At 52.3% G+C, this 18,227-nt stretch overlaps 1 protein-coding gene across 1 annotated transcript; it reads left to right on the top strand.

Moving 5' to 3' along the window:
• The first annotated feature begins 1,274 nt into the window (after positions 1-1,274).
• Positions 1,275-16,902, top strand: HP1BP3 (heterochromatin protein 1 binding protein 3). Its single transcript, XM_081923147.1, is given in 13 exon segments — positions 1,275-1,431; positions 7,343-7,445; positions 8,628-8,781; positions 9,140-9,299; positions 10,109-10,252; positions 10,825-10,905; positions 11,436-11,593; positions 12,522-12,612; positions 12,760-12,919; positions 14,757-14,868; positions 15,436-15,561; positions 15,699-15,813; positions 15,816-16,902. Coding segments are annotated over 12 exon segments (1,572 nt in total). The 5' UTR covers positions 1,275-1,431; positions 7,343-7,360; the 3' UTR covers positions 16,002-16,902.
• Positions 16,903-18,227: the final 1,325 nt, after the last annotated feature.

The raw sequence follows: 18,227 nt of genomic DNA, 5'->3' as shown, positions 1-18,227 counted from the left end.
TGCTGATCAGAAGGTCGGCGGTTCGAATCCCTGTGACGGGGTGAGCTCCCATTGCTTGGTTCCTGCAAGCACTGGGAACTACCGTTAAAGGTAAAAGGACCCCTGACCATTTGGTCCAGTCGTGACCGACTCTGGGGTTGCAGCGCTCATCTCGCTTTATTGGCCGAGGGAGCCGGCGTACAGCTTCCGGGTCATGAGGCCAGCATGACTAAGCCGCTTCTGGTGAACCAGAGCGGCACGCGGAAACACCGTTTACCTTCCCGCTGGAGCGGTACCTATTTATCTACTTGCACTTTGATGTGCTTTCGAACTGCTTAGGTGGGCAGGAGCAGGGACTGAGCAACGGGAGCTCACCCCGTGACGGGGATTCAAACCGCCGACCTTCGGCAAGTCCTAGGCTCTGTGGTTTAACCCACAACGCCACTCGCATCCCTTAGGAACCACCGTTAAGCCTGCTCTATAAAATCCTTGGATTTTTTTTCCATTTCATGTGGCAGGTGTCTCTTTGGAACTTCTAAGGAGCTTGTCTTCAGCCACAGAACCATTTTTTTCTTTCTTTCTCCCTGCTTCGCTACAACAGGTCTTATCTCTTTTTAAGCGTCAAGCAAAGATGAACCTGTCTTTACAGAAGCCATGTCCATATAAATTAGAGCGCCTGCTTTCGATGGGCTCCTGGTTATCTCCTGGGCATGTGCAGAGAGCCAGCAGATTCCACTCGCCTTTGGGCCTCGTGCCTTCTTCTCTGGTGCGAGTCCTATGCATAAACCAGCTCATTTTTAAACCACCAGACCGGGTGAGCTTCTGAGCATGTCAAGATTGCTGCCCCTCACGAAGGAATCCCTGGTTGCCGGGGATTCGTTCCCCTTGGAACAGCGAGCGCTGGAGGTAAGTGAGAGTCGCCGTCTCCTGAGCATGTACAAAATTCCCATGTGAACGAGGCTTTCTCAGAAGTGGGGGCGTGGCTGGCCGCGAGACAGAGCGAAGTCCCCTGATTTGGGGGGGGGGGTCACACTTTTTCCCGCCAAAAGAAGCTCGCTTCCGCCCCTTCCCCCTCCTCCCAGCCTCAAAAGCGCGCATGCGCCCTTCCCCCTTGTTCAAAGCCGGGCTGCGTTTTTGTTTATTCGGAAAGGAAAGGGAGGGGGAAAGAAAACACAAACGGGAGTGGCAGCGCGGCGCACGCGCGTCTCGGAGGCGCCGGTTGGCCGCCGCCGCGCGTTCGAAAGGCGCTCGCCGCCGGCTATTGGTTGCTCCGGCCCGGTAAGCCCCGCCTCTTCCTGCCCACCGCCGAACCCCCAGCGTCCCCTCCGGTTCCGCCGCTGTCGTCGCCGCCGCTTCTTGCTACCGTCGCTGAAGGGGCCGCCGCCGCTGCTTTGTGCCTCGCGCGCCGAAAGAGAGAGGGGTGTGAGGGGAGAGGAGGAGGCCCTGAAGCCGGTGAGTGGCGGGCGGGCGGGGAGACGGGGGCGGGGTCAAAGGTCACGCGTTGGGCCCGCGCTCCTATTTGCATAACGCTTTTTTTTTTTTTGTATCCGTGTGACGCTTTTGGCCTCGGGAGGCCTGCGCTGGTCTCGGTGCCGGGCAGGGGGGCGGGGCGGCCCCGGTTCCCTGGAAGGCTCATTCCGTGGGGCCTGGATGGCGGTGGCCGCGGCTGCTGTGCCAGCCCCTCTGGCCCGGAGGGGAGGAGCTCGGGGCTCATGGCACACCTTGGCAGCGGCCCCCGGACTGGACCTACGAAGCAGCCCCTGCGCATCCTCCTCTTCGCTGCTGCTGCGCAGAGAGAAACGAGAGGCAGAAAGCGACACACCATGGCTGGCTAACTGACAGGCTGGCCGGCTGGCGCAGAAGACGGGACTCGTCCAGCCTCTCTCCTCCTTGCTTACCTGCCTTAGGTGGCAGCTGATGCACGTTCCCCACGCCCAAAGTTTGCTTGCCCACACGGAGCTACAATAATCCCCAGCATCCTTAGCAAACTGCAGCTCCCAGGAGCCTTTGAGCAGGGTGAGCTTTTCGATGTGCGTGCTGCGTATGCATCCTCGCCAGTGCTTATATCGCACTTTACAAAAATGAGCTGGGTCCCCCTAGTTTGAAATGCTTTTCATTCCAAGGGAGCCAACAGCAGTGACTGGGAGGAAAGGAGGGGGAGCCCCAGCAGTAGGCGGTGCCAGAGCCAATGACAGAGGTAACTAAATTCTAGTTTTGTACCCATTCATCCCCCTGTTGAGTTTCACAAGGGCAACACTGAGACGACGACGAGGAGGGAAAACTGATAGGCACAGCCATTCCACGGAGCTGGATGTAAGTAAGGAGGAAGGTGGGGCCTGGCACAGGACAGTGCTCCTTTTCCTCTAGTGGACTAGCCTCCACTGGCAGCCAATGAGGTGCTCTGGACTACAACTCCCAGCATTGACCCTGACCATTGGCCATGCTATCTGATGGGAATTGGGGATCCCGGTGAGATCTGGAGGGCACCACATTGGCAACTTCTGTGTGAATGTAATCTATTATTAAATCCAGGGGGAACCTGGTGTTCTCCAAAGCTTTTTGACTACAACTTCCATCAGCCCCAGCCAGGATATTTGTACGCTGCTGGGGGCTGCTGGGCATCTGAGGAAGGCATAATGCTGAACAGGAGAGACACAAGGAAAAGGGGAGGCAGCAATAAATAGAGGAAGGGCAGCTGTGCTCTGTTTGGTCCAATAATGTGGATCCGGGGCAAGTCAGGGGTTTCAGAGGTTGGTGGGCCCAGGATCCCTGATCATTGCTGATAGGTGTTGGAGTCCAACAACGTCTGAAGGGCCTCCACACAGCCCATTGCCCTGGTGTACTTTCAGGGAGGGGTGAGAGCTAAGGGTCATGCCAGGAGGTGGGTGTTGAGGAAGGCTTTGCAGGATGAAATAGGGCAGAGGTGATGGTGTGCAGGTGTTTGGTAAGGTGCTCTGGGCATAAGGGGCAACAATGGAGGAATGATGGGTGTTACATAAAGGAGCAGTAGATCTGAGGGTGGTGAAGAGGAAACTACAAGGATGATGGGTAAGACACAGAAGAATCTTGAAAACTTTTATCAGGTGGAGCTAGCAACTCCAGAATCACATTCTAGGTGTGGTTCTGTAGCTCCTTCCTCCTCCAGCCTACCACCACCTGCTTTGGGGGCTAAATGGCTGAAGCAGGCAAGAACTACTAACACACATACCCCCCGCCAAGTTTCTGGTAGAAAAGCTAAAATCTAGACTGCTGTGCTTGGATCTTCATTAGGGAAGTGCACAGTAGAAGAGCATCTGTTTTGAAAGCAGAATATCCACGTTCAGTCCCTGACAGCATCTTTAGTGACGCTGCCTGAACCTGGAGAGCCATTGCTGCCAGTCTGTGTAGACAACACTGAGCTAGATCTACCCAGAGGCCTGGCTCAATATATAATTATTGTGGCAATTCCATTGTGGTCTCTGATCTCTGTCTTGCCTATAGCAGAATCCACAAGCGATGATTCCTTAAGGTTCCAGTGCAAAATTATTTCATCTCGACCAGCCGCTTCGTTTTGGATTCAGCAGGAAAGACGCACACAGAGGCATCCCTCTCCCACCCTGCAAGCAGTGTCAGAGATACCAGAAGGCCTGTCACAAGGAGGAAGAGGAGGAATGCTGTCCATGTGGACTATTTTAATCCAGCACAGAATTTCCAACTGAAGTTAGCTTGGGCCACAGGAAGGTGTGTTCCTGTAGGTGTGTTTCATCAGGAAAGTATAGAGTCGTGTTGATTTAGGCACTGACATTGTTCCTGGAAATGCTTTTAACTTCTTTTGAGAAGTGGCAGAGTGTAGCATCTCAGTGGCTGAACTGCCAACTTGGATGCCCCAGTGCAAATCCTGCCTCTGCTATGAGCTGGTTAGGTGGCCTTAAGGCAAGTCTCTCAGCCTTATTGCACCCCCTAATCTACAACTGGGGGGGGACACAGCTATAAGGGCTGCAACAGCAAATTGCCTTGTACAGCAGGTGATTTATAAGTGCAAAATAATGATCAGCTTTCCCCAACCTCTGGTGCCCTACAGGTGTTTTGATCTGCAGCTTCCATCGCCCCCCCCCCCCCCGCCAGCACAGCTGTATGATGCTGGGGATGATGGGAGTTGTAGACCAATACATCTGGAGGACTGAGATACACGATCAGAGTATTGGGTAGGTGCTGAAAGTCTCCCGGAACAATTGTAGCTTTGCCACCTAGTTTTAGTTTGAAATGTTGGCGTCATAAATCCCCTATATGACTTGTGATGTAAAAGCTTATAGCTAAATCTGGGCCTTTGGAGTCTTTTGTATGATTCTCGCTTTTGCCTAGAAAAATGCATGTGGTTTGAAATGCACCTGCAGTGAGACCTTCCACACAGAGAAGGTGCTCGTTTGCACCCAGAGCTCTGTGAGACCTCTAGCACATACGGGGACAAACCGATCCTTTCCATGGCCTGAGGGTCTTGCTACCTGTGAGGTAGGTGAGGCTAAGAGAGAGTTAGGTAACTGTCCCTTGTTTGCCCAGGGAGCTTTGTGGCTGAGGGTTAGATGTGTACCTGGACCTTCCTGATCCTAAACCAACACTCTGACCACCATACCACACTGTTGTTAGCATCTACTACAGCTTGACAAGATTAAAAAAGGTAGAAGAAAATCCTTTCATTCTGTGCTTAGGAGGTCTGGTACAACAGCACTTTTAATCTCCTTGGGGCAGTGGCGTAGCATGGGCTGTCAGCACCCAGGGCAAGGCAAGTAATTTGCGCCCCCTAACCCGTGGATTTGTGCCCCCTAACCCTAACTCCCAGATGTTGCGCCCGGTGCGGCCGGCCCCCCCCCTGCACCCCCCACGCTACGCCACTGCCTAGGGGGAAACCCTGTTAGTAGCTTCCACGCTTTGAAACCAGCCTTGTGCAGAGACAAAGCTTTGCAAGATTCAAACACGACGGCTCTCTGGAGGGGCAGCTCTCTTTTTTTAAAAAAAGTCCATTCAAGCACCAGCAAAATCAAAGCCTAAGGAGTTCCCTTGGTCCCACAGAAATGTATGAAACCTTCTCCTGAACATCATGCTCACTTTCAGTATTCTTTAGAAAAGTAAAATGGGTGAGGGGGGACTTGCATTTGATTAAGCAAAGGTTTGAAATGTACAGGTTACATGCTTCGGAATCTCAGCCTGAAGAAGAGTGTTTTGTAGGCAAAGAAGGAGGAGGTGGCAGTTGCTAGCCTGGGTGGAGGGGTTACTACACTTCATGCCAGGAATAATGCACACATGTTGGCTGTCTGAGGCTATCTGGGTTGTTTTTTAAAATAAAAATTAAGTTTTTTTCCTGGGTCTTTTGGAGGAGGGGAAGAAGGTATGTTTTGCAAATCCATACACAGGACTGTGCCAGCCAAGGGGACCTATGCCCTACCATGCCTGAGCTCAAAGAGGCAGAGGTGTCCCAGTGTCACCCAGATCTCTCGGTCTCTCTCTCCAGTCTCTTCTGACAGAAGTAAACATTCAGAAAGATTGCAGGGCATTGTTCCCTTTGGGAGATAAATCTGGGGTGGTCTTCCTGCATTTGCCTTCCCCCCTCTACCCTGTATTCCCAGTCGCTCCATCAAGGCTCCTCCCCCCCCCCCCCCGAGAGGACGTAAAACCTTTCTTGTTGGTGGGGCCTGAGGCCAGAAGGAATGTAGGGAATTTGCCCTGCGGTGGGCCTAGAACCTCCCCATGCTGTTTTTCATTTCCTGCATTTTAACTTGGTGGGGTTTTTTTTATTAAAGTTGCAGCCTTGCAGGTCTTGCCCTCGTCCGACCCACATCCTTCCCACACCTCAAATAGGTTAGGGGGGAGGGGATAAGACTGATTTGTGCTCCAGGCAGTTTAATTATTTCCTCTCATCCCCCAAAAAAGTTGTAATTCTGAAAAATGAGGATTCCACCCACCCACTTTCAGCTCTATTACAGTGCAGTGGGGCTGAGAAGTTGTTTTCCCCGAGTGTCACATTTCATCTGCTTCAAGAAACAGGATTGGGGGCTGAAACTCCAAATTCATTTCCCCCCTGCTGTCCCCGCCATGGAGCTGTGTGGGTCTGTTGCTGCAACTCCTTGTTTGTTAGAGGGGGTGACTGGTGGGATTGTTTTTAAAGGTAGCCCTCTGCTGCCTGGAGGTTTGTGACATTTAAAAATAAGCCGGTGAAGGTGAGGGCGATGAGCTGCTTTGCGGTAAAAATGGGTGGAAGCTGGTGGGCTGGGCTCTTCAGGCCTCTGCTGACGAAAGCTGTGGGGTTGTCTTTAAACGTCCCACATGTAGAATAAGATTTTGGGGCTGGAGGGGGACGTTTCCACCCACAACATGCCAGCTGGTTGCATTCTGCTTGGGTTGCCTACCCTGGGGCCTCCACTTCCATCCTTGGTCTGTTGGGTGCTGGGCAAGGGGCCTTGGAGGAGGAGGACATTCCCTCACCCCTCCCTCAATCTGTGCAAGGAAAACCCATTTCCCACCTGCAGGGTTTTCTGACGGGAGCTTCCGGCTTCTCTGTTGGACCACCATCAAAGTGGGCTTCCTGGCCTCCTCCTCTGCAACTGCTTAATTTGTTGTTTTCTTTTGCTTTGACTGCTCAGTAGCGCGATAGGGATGTAGATGAAGTTGCCTTTGTTTTTGTTTCGTTGTTAACCTTCACACCAAATCTTTTCTGCACTTCAGGTTGTCTGTGTTAGGAAGTCCTCTCCCCTTGAGGTTAAAACCTGGGGCTCCAAAGTGTTACCCTCACGTTGGGGTTATACATTAATTTAAAATGGCGACTGATCTGTCCGAAGCTGATCCCGCACACCGTAAGGCGCTTCCACTGTTAACGGGAGCCCCCCCGGACAAGTTGAGTGAGGTAGGGGCCGACCCTTCCCCACGCTTGCCCTTGGACTGGCCCCTGCGAGGGCTGCTCTACTCTTCCTTCCCCTGCTGCTTTTAGGAATCTTGGTTGGGGCTGCCTCCAACACCCCCCTTCCCTTTCCCCTGCCCTCCCCTCCCCACCCCACCCCAAAGCAATGATCCCTTCCCCTGCTTCCCCTGAGACCTCCCTTGCTGGGTCCCTTTGCTCTTCTCGTTCTGAACAGAAGCAATATACTGTATACGTATTAAAATGTATATACATCCTGTGAAGCTCACAAGTTCTGATGGAAACAGGAAGTTGGAGCCAGCTGCCTCCTAAGGAGCCTGAGTGCAGTTGCCTCCGTTTTAGGTGGAATACATGGTGGGGTGATGGTGGCTTCCTTCTGGGTGTCCCTATTTCCCTCTGGAGCCTTACCCCTGCCCCAGCCCACTCCGCACCTCCTGGACTCTCCTCGTGACGCTCTTGACACTGTTTCCCTTCCAGACGGCTGAAGACGCCACCATGCCCATCCGCCGGGCCGTGAATTCTTCTGCTCGGGAAACTCCTCCCAAAAGCAAACCTGCTGAAGGGGAGGAGGCCAAGCCAGGTAAAGACTCCCACTTGACCACCTGTTGTCCTCCTTGGTCTGTGGTCAAGTGGTGGTGGTAGGGCTGATTCGCATGCAGCCTTGTCCTTTCTGCCAGAGAACCATCACTGTTTTATAAGTTGACCCTTGGGGATCTACTGGAATTGTATGTGTATGTATGAGACACACAGAGAATCAGGTGGGAGTTTGGAAAGTTTGATGCATTATGTTATTTTTAATAGCATTTATTATTTCAGTTTGCATCCCTCCCTTCCTAATAAGAAAAATAGGAACAATGTTTTTTGTAAACTGGTTTGGGTTCCTTGTTTTTACAATCAAGAGGTGTATGAATTTTATTAAATTAAAAGTGGTTCATTTTTTCCTTTCCTTTTTTTTTGTTTTTGTTTTTGTTTGGAGAAGTGTTCTAAAACAGAAAAATGAGATACTAAGAGAGCTGAGTGGGGGGTGCTCATGTAATATCACTGTATACAAGTTGTACAAGTGACAATAAAGTATTTCAACTTCAATAAAAACAGTTTTGAAAAGTGTTCCCCCAACCAGTGAGTTCAGAGTTGCCTGAAACATTACCTTTCAGCCATCCAAGGCCAAAGGATGTTTTTAGATTTCCTCCTGGAAATCAGTAATGGCACAAACGGGCATATGTCACCGGGAAGAGCGTTCCACAAGGGGTGAGAACCGTCCCCAGCAACTGGGCTCACTGCCAACTGGCTATTCCCCCGTGGTCGTACCACCAAGAAGACCACCTTGTACAGGCAAAGCACGGGCTCAGCCCCTGAACTATGGCCTGCCCTCACCACCACACCCACCCTGCAGAGTATTGCGGATGGAAACTGAGCCTCAGTTGCCGATTGAGCCAGTGGCTGCCCTCCAACTCACCAGCTTATAAGTGAAGGAGGCTGAAAGGTACCAAAAAGGCAACTCCGTCACTACCTATGGTTCCCAATAGCCCACCAGTGGGCAACCCCCCCCCCCCGTCTGCCTCTGGCTACCAGCTGATTGCTTTTGCCATCCTGCCTGCTTGTGAGCAGTCACTTCAGCCAGGAGACATAGCAGAAGGGGCCAAGGTCGATCTGTCCCATTGTGGCATTCCTCAGGCAGGGCCTGTTGGCCCAACTGCAGTGGGTGCGTTTTGTCCTTTGCATGTAACTTGCACATGGCCCTCTTCTTCCTCTTCCCTCTCAGATCCTGATGTCAGCTCAGAGGAATCTGCTTCGACTGTAGAGGAGCAAGAGAATGAAACTCCACCAGCCGCACCCAATGAGGCCGAGCCACCCAAGGAGTCCGAAGTGGAGGAAAAGGAAGGAGAGGCCAAGCCTGCCGAGGAAGCCAAAAAGGAGTAAGGGGTGGGGGCACTGAAGTGGGGGGCAGTCCATACCCAGGGGCAAAGGCTGTGCCAATGTCTCTGCCAAGCCTACCTGGAGATGCAGCCAGGGATTGACCTGGGGCCTTCTGAATGCTAAGCAGGTGCTCAACCTCTGAGCTGCCATCCTTCCCTGACAATTTGGGGGATGCAGTCCTGGGCTAAGTGGAAGTGACTTTGTATAAGGCCATGTCCAACATTCAGTTGCCCAGTTCTTCTGATTCCAGCTCTCTGCTTTTCTGTGAACTCAGAGCTCCCCTGAGCTGCAGAAAATGTATTTGGGCTTCTGGGATTCCTGCATAACTTTTGAGTCTCTCCCTTTGTGTGTGTAAAGGGAGAAGGATCAAGTCAAAGAGGAGAAGAAGAAAGTCAAGAAGACCATCCCTGCCTGGGCCACCCTCTCTGCCAGCCAGCTAGCCAGAGCACAGAAGCAGACGCATATGGCAGCTTCTTCTCGCCCCAAGATGGATGCCATTTTGATTGAGGCAATCAAGGTGAGCACAAAGGGTGGGCTTCTAGTGGGTTTGCTGCTCTTCCTTTCTCTTTGTGCCTCTTCCCCGCCCCCAGGTATGTGGTGTTTTTGGTCACCTTTCACTCCCCAGGAATAGAGTGCCAGTTGCACCGCTGGTTTAAACATATTTGCTGTTTCTGTGTTTTTACTGCATAGGTCGCCTTGAAACGGATTGTTTAGAAGGCGATTAATAAATCATTGATAATAATTGCTCTCTCCGTCAGCACCAGTGCAAACGCCCCTGCCTCCCAGCTCAAAGGGCACAGCTCTGCTGTGGTCAGTGTTCAGCCTTTGGGCCAGGAGACGCCCTTGACACCTGCCAGTTGGACCTCCCAGTTTCCTATAGGAAGTCCTCCAGGCTTAAAGTATCTTTATAGAGGGCTTTGTTTGGGATGCTGTCAGAAATCTGCCACCATCACATTTCATGTGGAGGTGGGGGGAATGCACACACTTTAGGAGGGCAGCGTATGGCTATGAGAGCACCCTGATTTGAGTCAGAAAGGGAGAATGGCTCAAGTCATGAGCAGCCTGGGCTTTGCTAGTTGTCCTGGGAGAATCCTGCGAGTGAAAAGCCCCTGCTAGTCCATCTGGTAACCCTGAGCTAGATGGTATTGACCTCCTAGTCGCTCCAGGTAGGGTTATGAAGCACCCCGTCTTGAAACTGTGCAAGAAAGATACAGCCAGATCAGGCCATCTTCCTGTTCTCACTATACCCAGCAGACACCTCGGTGTGATTTTCCCCAGCAACTGGCATAGGGTAAGCCTAGTCACAGGTGCCTCTTCTCCTTCCAGGCATGCTATCAGAAAGGCGGGGCATCAGTTGTGGCCATCCGGAAGTACATCATCCATAAGTACCCTTCACTGGAGCTGGAGAGGAGGGGCTACCTCCTCAAGCAGGCCCTCAAGAGGGAGCTAGAGCGAGGGGTCATTCGGCAGGTGAGTTGGGTGTGGGTCAAGGGTTCTTTTGCTTGCTTATTTCTCTCTAGCCTGCCCAGCATTAGGAGAGCTTGCAGATTGGGTCTGTTAAGACTGAAACAATCACTTACATTTTCCAGAGTTCAAAGGCTTTATTCATGCAGGAGCAGCTTTGTCTTGGCAAAAACTATTTACTTACAGGATGAGCAGAGCTAAAGAGAGAGAAATGGCAGACACCTTGTCAGAACGAGTTGGGAGAGAGAAACAAAATGGCTGAGCTTTTAGGGGCACAGTTAACTTAGACAAAGAGACTACAAAAATGTTGGATAGATTACTAGAGAAACAGTGCCCTGATGTGGTTTAAAGTAGCATCTTAGAAGCTAAGAGAAGGAAATGCATTTGTTTTGTCCAACACTCAGTCCCAAGGAGAATTCACGGGCAGGGAACAAAGGTGTTAAATGTACCACTAAAACCAATTTACAGTAGGCCTGAGGAAAGCATCTGCCAGCATGGCATAGGGAAGCTTTCCCAGCCTTTCCTCCTAAGGAAAGTTTGCCTGGTGCCTGAACTGGACCCCTCTTTCTCCATGCCAGGTGAAAGGAAAAGGAGCCTCTGGGAGCTTTGTGGTGGCCCCGAACTCAGGGAAAACGGCCCCCAAATCCAGGGACCGGAAGGTAATGCTGAGGGGCCTGGGGGAGGTTTAGGAGTTGAGGTAGCAAAACTCGTAATTAGTGTGCACAGTTGAAATCCTCCATTCTCTGAAGGAACTAACAAGGGGTCTTGTCTGAATCAGGTCTTGTATCCCTTCAAGAGCTCTGAAGAAGGCACACGTTCCACAGTGGTGGAAGCGCTTGAAGAACTAGTGGCAGACCTATTTCCATGTCTGTTGATGGCAAAGGATTACAGTAAACATACATAATCTTTGAGATAAAAGCCACATTTGCCACATACATTTAAAGCACATGACTTTCCGCCAATGAATTATGGGAACTGTAGTTTAAGGGTTGTGAGAAATGTAGCTGTGTGGGGGTAAACTACAGTTGCTGGGATTCTTTGCTGGGGAGTGGGATGTGCTTTAAGCATGTGATGTGGGCGTGATGATTAGCACAGACAATTGCTTTGTAAACAACATGTAGAAAACGGGGCTAGGAATGCATTAGAAGAAATGAATACTTGCTTTGCTTCCGACCTCTCTCCTCCGCAGCGGAGCTCTTCTTCGGCGTCAGGCCCAGAGCAGCAGGTGAAGCTGGAAGACATCCTCCCGCTGGCCTTTACACGCCTCTGCGAGCCGAAGGAGGCATCCTACAGCTTGATCAAGAAATATGTCTCCCAGTATTACCCGAAGCTGAAGGTGGACATCAGGTAGGGCTGGAAGGGGGAGGGCAGGAAGGAGGGACTGGCCGACCAACCAGCCGGGACTTCTTGCTTTAGGCTCTGCCCTCTGTGACAGCAGGTGGCTGGGCACGACTCTTCAACAACTTCCGACTTGGCACTGGCAGCAAAGGATTATTCCCTGTTGGGAACACGGGTGGTACCATGTTCACAGAAGTGGACCCATTTCAATGAGAGGAACTGAGCCATGTCCATCAGTTGCATCTACTCAAGTAGGACTAACTTTGGGTACGAACTGATGTTCTCACCTGAGACATGTACCTATGGGGTGTTCAGAGTGTCCCGCCATTGTAGCCAGAGCAGAGGAAATGGCTTTCTTTACAGCTCAGTGGCGACTGAACCTGGGGCTCCCAGCACGAAAGCCGGGTGCTCCACCCCTGAGCTGTAAAGAAAGCTCAATTCTGAGCTCAGTGGGCAAACAGCCAGGATTGGTAGAAGGCAGCTTTCGCTCCTGCTCAAAATTAGTTTCGCCCCACTGCTCCTGTGATCCTCCTCTCTGCAAAAAAAGGAACCCTTAAACTCTTCTAGGTTTATTCCAAATGTTTTGAAGTATACTTGGATTTTTCAAACAGGGGGGGGGGGGGGAGGGTGTAACTACTTGGCTGGTAGTCTGTGCGAGGGTTTTGTGCTCCAGTTCACAGCCTGTGGACAGAACAAGCAATTCTGCATCCCGTGAGGGAGCAGAATCTCCTCCACTTCAAGGAAGGGCCTCCCAGGAGGGCTTTGCGTCAGCCTCGGTCCCAGGAAAGAAGCATCACTCTTCCTCCTGGGAGGCCGTTTCACCCATCCTCCCTCTTTTCAGCAGGATCTCCCTGCTGCTGGGAGATAGGGACCGTGTGGTCTTTGCCGCTCTCTCTGCCCATTATGGCCTTAAAGCTCTTTTTCTTCCCTCCCACAGACCCCAGTTGCTGAAGAATGCTCTGCAGAGAGCAGTGGAGAAGGGCCAGTTGGAGCAGATCACAGGCAAAGGAGCTTCTGGAACTTTCCAGGTGTGTTGGGGGGGGGGGAGAGCAGCCCAGCTCCCTTTAACCTGACTCAGTCTGGCTCCCCTCCTCCACTGGCCTGCCAAGAGCAAGCAGCTTAGGGGGCTGCGTCTGGTTTGGGCTGGGGTTTACCATAACGACTATCTGTTTCAGCTGAAGAAATCTGGGGAGAAGCCCCTTCTGGGTGGGAGCCTGATGGAAGATGCCATCCTCTCCGCCATTGCGGCCATGAATGAGCCCAAGACCTGCTCCACCACTGCTCTGAAGAAATATGTTCTGGAGAATCACCCAGGGTCAAACTCCAGCTTCCAAGGTAAGGAGGCACAGAGGGGGGGAAGAAGAAGAGTTTGCATTTGATATCCCGCTTTATCACCACCCGAAGGAGTCTCAAAGCGGCTAACAGTCTCCTCTCCCTTCCTCCCCCACAACAAAGACTCTGTGAGGTGAGTGTGGCTGAGAGACTTCAGAGAAGTGTGACTGGCCCAAGGTCACCCAGCAGCTGCAGGTGAAGGAGCGGGGAATCGAACCCGGTTCACCAGATTACGAGTCCACCGCTCTTAACCACTACACCACACTGGGGGAGAGAGCAAGCAGGCAAAGTCATAGAAGTGTAACATTGTAGAGTTGGAAGGGACCCCCCAAGGATAATCTGCTCCAGCCCCCCTGCAATGCAAGAATTGCAGCTAAAGAATCCCCCTGTCATCTGGGAGGGCCGTGCACTGACCAAAGTGAATACCAGCAGGGCCCAGCCGTGGGGTACGGCAGGGGTGGGAAGGAGACTGACACATTTCATTGGTTTGTGCGCAGGCTACAAGCCTCTAACTTTGGGGTTAATGCGTTGATCGCAGTCCAACCCCCTCCAGTGTATTTCCTCTTATCTCTCTGGGGCACCCAGATCTATAGAAATAGGAAAAGATGAGAGTGGCAACCAGCCATCGCCACCTGTTGTCAGGTGTAGGGAAGGTTGGTGGTGCTTGGATTACAGAGGGCCCCTGGTTTCTGGAGATTTACATCTCCAGAGAAGAGCCTTGGAGGTTAAGTGGGTTTAGGGTGAGGGCTTCAACCAGGACAGGGGTTACGTTGCAGGAGCAGAGCCTAGGCAAATGAAATGCCTGCACGATCCTCCCTCACTCCCTTCTTCCATTGATTGCCTTTACAGCCCAGGTTTCCCCTCTCAGATCTTGGGTTTTAAAATAGCCCAGTGTTGAGGTTTGCAGGAGACCTGCTGGGAGAAAGCGTGTACAGGCTGTGTGCGTGTGTGTGCGCGCGCGCATGCGCATATTTTTGTTCCAGGAGAGGAGCGCCTGCTCTTGAAAAGACACTGAGCCTTGGAAAGGGCACAGGGCTTAATGGAAGCTGCCACCCCCCAGTTCTCCACATGGGCTCCCTTCTAGCTGCCCTTTCAAGGCAGCCTGTTCTGTCCGCCACAAGGAGAAGTCCGTGGGCTGCTGCTTATATCTCACAGCCTGTGCCTGGATTATTTCCTCCTTCAACACAAAGCCAGAGTGCTTTTTCCACCCTGCCTCAGGCATCTTGGGGGCGGGGGCAGTGGTTGAAGCAAAAGCCCCTCCACTTGGCTCAGAATACTCATTGCAAATATAGGGGAGCAGACAGAGAGACAGACAGACAGACAGACAAAGGCTTTGGGGCCCAATTTTGACCTTGTTTTGAAAGGGCTTAGAGAGAGGCAGTTTGGAATCTGATTTTTGTTCCTTTGGGATTTTTGTTCCCTTTGGAGAAGGTGCTGGGTGCAAGTTCATGCCAAAGTTCACCTTAAAAAAAAAAGGAGGGAGGAGCAGGGGTGGAGTGGGGAGGCATTTAGCATAAACTGTTGCTAGGGAGATGAAGGCAAGCTTTCCAGTTGCTCTGGCAGCCATGCCGCGGGGGGGGGGGCAAGTAGGAATCGGCTTATTGGGAAGAGCAGAGGTTGGGATGCTCAGAGGTCCTGCCTTGCAGCTTTGGCCTGAACTCTCGAACCCCTCCTCAACCCGAGCACACAGGCGGCTCAAAATTGGCCTCTTTGTCAGAATCCCAAGTAACGGGGCTTGCAAAAAAGGCCATTCCGTGGCAGGGAAGGGATTTGCTGGGGGTGTGCTAAGCTCAAGCGGCTGGTCCCCTCCTGATGTTGCCATCCCCCTCCCTCCCCACAGTCCACCTACTGAAGAGGACCCTGCAGAAGTGTGAGAAGTACGGCTGGATGGAGCAAATTTCCGGGAAGGGCTTCAGTGGCACCTTCCAGCTGTGTTTCCCCTACTATCCCAGGTAACGGGGTTGGGGGGGGAGCCTCTGCCTTAAGAGGAAGCACCTGAGATTCCAAGGTGCAATGTGGGACAGGGCAAGGTGAGCGGGAAAAGTTGAGAAAATGCTTTAAATACTCGAGCCAAGCTTATTCTCACAAACACACCTGTCCTCCAGCTGACTCTCTAACGGCAGGAGTGGGAACCTTTTTGATTGGCAAGTCCAGATCGTTTCATCTCCCACCCCGCAGGCCCCCAACCGCCAATCATCTGATGTCAGGTGACTGATAGGTGGCGCCCCCCTGGTGAAGCAGCCTTTAGCAGGATTGATTCCCACTTCTCCCTGGCTACCAGCTGACATCAGATGATTGACAGGTGGGCCTGGTTTGGGGGAAGTGACTTTGCGGGCAAAACTGGACCCCCCCCCCCAGTGGGCCAAAGTTCCCCCTCCCTGTTCTAAAGCCTTGGGTGGTTAAAGGTATGGGAGAGAGGAGGATCCTGCCCCTTTTGCTCCCATTGAGCTCCACTTTCCCACCTGCTGAGTTGATTATTTCCTCTTGGGGGTGTTCCTTCCTTCCCCCCCCCCCTGCAGCCCCGGTGTCCTGTTTCCAGAGAAACAGAAAGAGGAAGAGTCAGATGAGGATGAAGAGGAAGAGTCAGAGGAAGAGGAGGAGTCAGAGGAGGAGTCAGAGGAGGAAGAGCCCCCTCCAAGGAAAAGGTATCTGTTGGGGAGCGCTTTTGGGTCCAAGTAGTTTTGACAGTCGTGGCAGCCCTCCGGGGCCACCTGGCCTGCTGTGAAGAGGCTGGGGCTGGGCTTGCAGGTCCTGTCCTGAGAGCTTTTCCTTTCCTTGGCAGGATGCAGAAGCGGCCCCCGCCGAAGGCCCGGAACAGGGCCCCCCCACTGGCAAAGCGGCGGGAGGCCAAGCCCAAGCCCCGCAAAGCCCCCGTGGCCCGCCGTGGGAAGGCCAAAGCCCCCCTCCCAAGGTCAAGGCCCCCAAGGCCAAGAAAGCCAAGCCAGCTGCCCCGCCCCGCCCAGCCCTCAAGACTCTCTCTGCCCCCAAGAAGCCCTCCTCGGCTACCAGCGCAAGGAAGGACCTGAAGCCCTCGGCCAAGAAGAGCAAGACCACCATGCGCAAGTCCCTGAGAGCCAAAAAGTAACCCCTTCTCCCTCCGGAGTGGCAGGGCACAAGGGGGTGGGGATCTCACACGCTTGCTTGCGAAGTGCAAGGCCACCTTTGTCTCTTCCTCCTGATGCTTTCAAACATCTCTCTCTTCTCCCCCCACTTCCTTCAGCAGCGGTGAAAGCCAGCTAGTCAAAGTGGCACTTAATAATCCAAGCGTCTCCCCTTAGATCTAGGTCCTGCCCTCTGTGCCTTCTCGCCTCCCCCCCCTCCCATCTACCTGACCCCTTCCCCTCCAGAACCTTTAATCAGTAACATAGAACTGTTCTTTTTTGAAAATAAAAAATAAGGAGAAGGTTAATCTGTACAGGGTCACCTTGCCTTTGAATTTTGGGCTTTTGAAACAGGTTGCAGAAGAAGATTTTTATATTTTTAGAAAGTGGAAAGGATCCCCGGGAAGACTTTCTGAACAGGGCACTTCCTCCTCCTTCTCCCTCCTCCCGCCTTTTGGGTGCCTTGCTTGGTTCTTGCAGGCCAGTGAACCCCCTGGGGTGAGCAAGTCTTCTCAGAAGAAGAGTTGGGTGCCAGATGGGGGGGCGGGGGGCTTCCCCACAGACGCCTTCTTCATTACCTTGTTGTGTTTTCTTGTGTTTGTTTTTTTTTAGCTTAGATGCTCCCCACCCCCAGTGTTTCAATGTCGCCTGAAAACCAAGCTTGCATAAAGTTCTTTTTGAATCCAGCTTTTGAAGCTTGTTCTGTAAAGAAAGAGGGGGGTTGGGAACAAACACCAGGTTTCGTCATTTGTTCCCCCTCCCCTTTTTTTAAAGGAAAAAAAAGAGAGAAAAGAAAATGACCGAGAACAATCTAAGTAGAGCAAATGAGTAGAGCCATTAAGCAAAGGAACATGCTGTTTGTTAAAATAAAAAGTAGACTCTTGACACCTGTCTGGGGTGTGGTCTTTTGCAGACACCCACAAAGTGTGGGGCTGGGGCCTGGGGGGTTGGGATGTGGGAGAGAGAAGCCTGCTCCCCAGAGCCATCCCAGCATAGCTCCAGCTCTGTCATGGGCCAAGAGGGTCTTGCTTGCAGCTCAGAAGTGCCCTGAAGCACCACCTCAACAGAGGGCTTGGGAATCTTTTGGCCACTGTTTCCCAAAGTTGTTGATGATGCCCAGTTGGATTTAATTCAATTCTTCATTTCCACAAAACCCTAGGAACATAGGAAGTTGCCTTGTGCTGAGTCAGACCCATCGGTCCATCTAGCTTAGCGTTTTTGCTGACTGGCAGCAGTGAGTCTCCAAGGTTGCAGGCAGGCGTCTCTGCCCAGCCATGCCTGGGACCTTCTGCATGCAAAACACGTGCTCTGCATTGACCTAGGTCTTTTATCAGATGCCCACATATCTGGCCCAGTTCTTTCTGGGGGGAGATGGCCGGGGCAGGAGTGATGGCCATGTTGGTGGATTAGGCAGGCAGCTGCTGGAAGTGTTGGAGGTTGCAGAGGACCACCTTCATTTCAAGAAAACGTCAGGATCTCACTTTTGTCTGCTACATTCCACCCTCGCTCTCCTGCTCCTCACTCCTTAATTCACAGAGGTTTGGAAGGTTCCTTTCATAAATAAAATGCATTTAGTGTACCCAGAACACAACACGTAAAACTGAGCTGGGCAGCGGGGATCCTGTGATCCATGGTCAAGGGTGAAAATGCAGGCAGTGTCGGCCATCTGGGCTCTCGCTTGGCATTTGGGATGGTGCACAAATGTGCAGGAGCACACAGTAGAGACACACGCCCTGCTGTGGAGACCCATGTGCTTCTACAGGGCAGGGAGAAAAGACTTTAAATGGCACAACATCTGTTTTAGCAGCAGTGCTTGAGTCCAGATACAAGAGGTTTACCAAAACCACTGATGCAGCCATCCATGGTCTGCCAAAGGCTGATCAAGCACATCCCACAGACAAAGTCAGGTCATAAAAGTACCATCAACAGGAAGGAGTCCAGCAACAGCACTGCCAGGGCTCACTAGAAGGAAAGGCTGCAGGAACGGGGGCAGGGCTCCTCAAGTTGGACTACAACTCCCATTATCATCGTTGGTCATGCTGCCTGGCGCTGATGGAAGTTCTATCCCCTCAACACCTGGAGGGCCAGAGGTCTAACATTCTTGCTACAGTACATAAGATCCGGAATATGCTGGCGAAGAGCTTCCCAGGTGCATCTTGGTTTCTCCAGAGTCCTTGCTTTGCAGCTTCAAGCCTAAGTCTGAGGTCTTG

Source organism: Podarcis melisellensis (assembly GCF_964234715.1).
Source record: "Podarcis melisellensis genome assembly, chromosome: 8".
NCBI lineage: Eukaryota > Metazoa > Chordata > Lepidosauria > Squamata > Lacertidae > Podarcis > Podarcis melisellensis.
The sequence above is the reverse complement of the archived record's forward strand: the minus strand, read 5'-3'. Positions and strand labels throughout refer to the sequence as shown.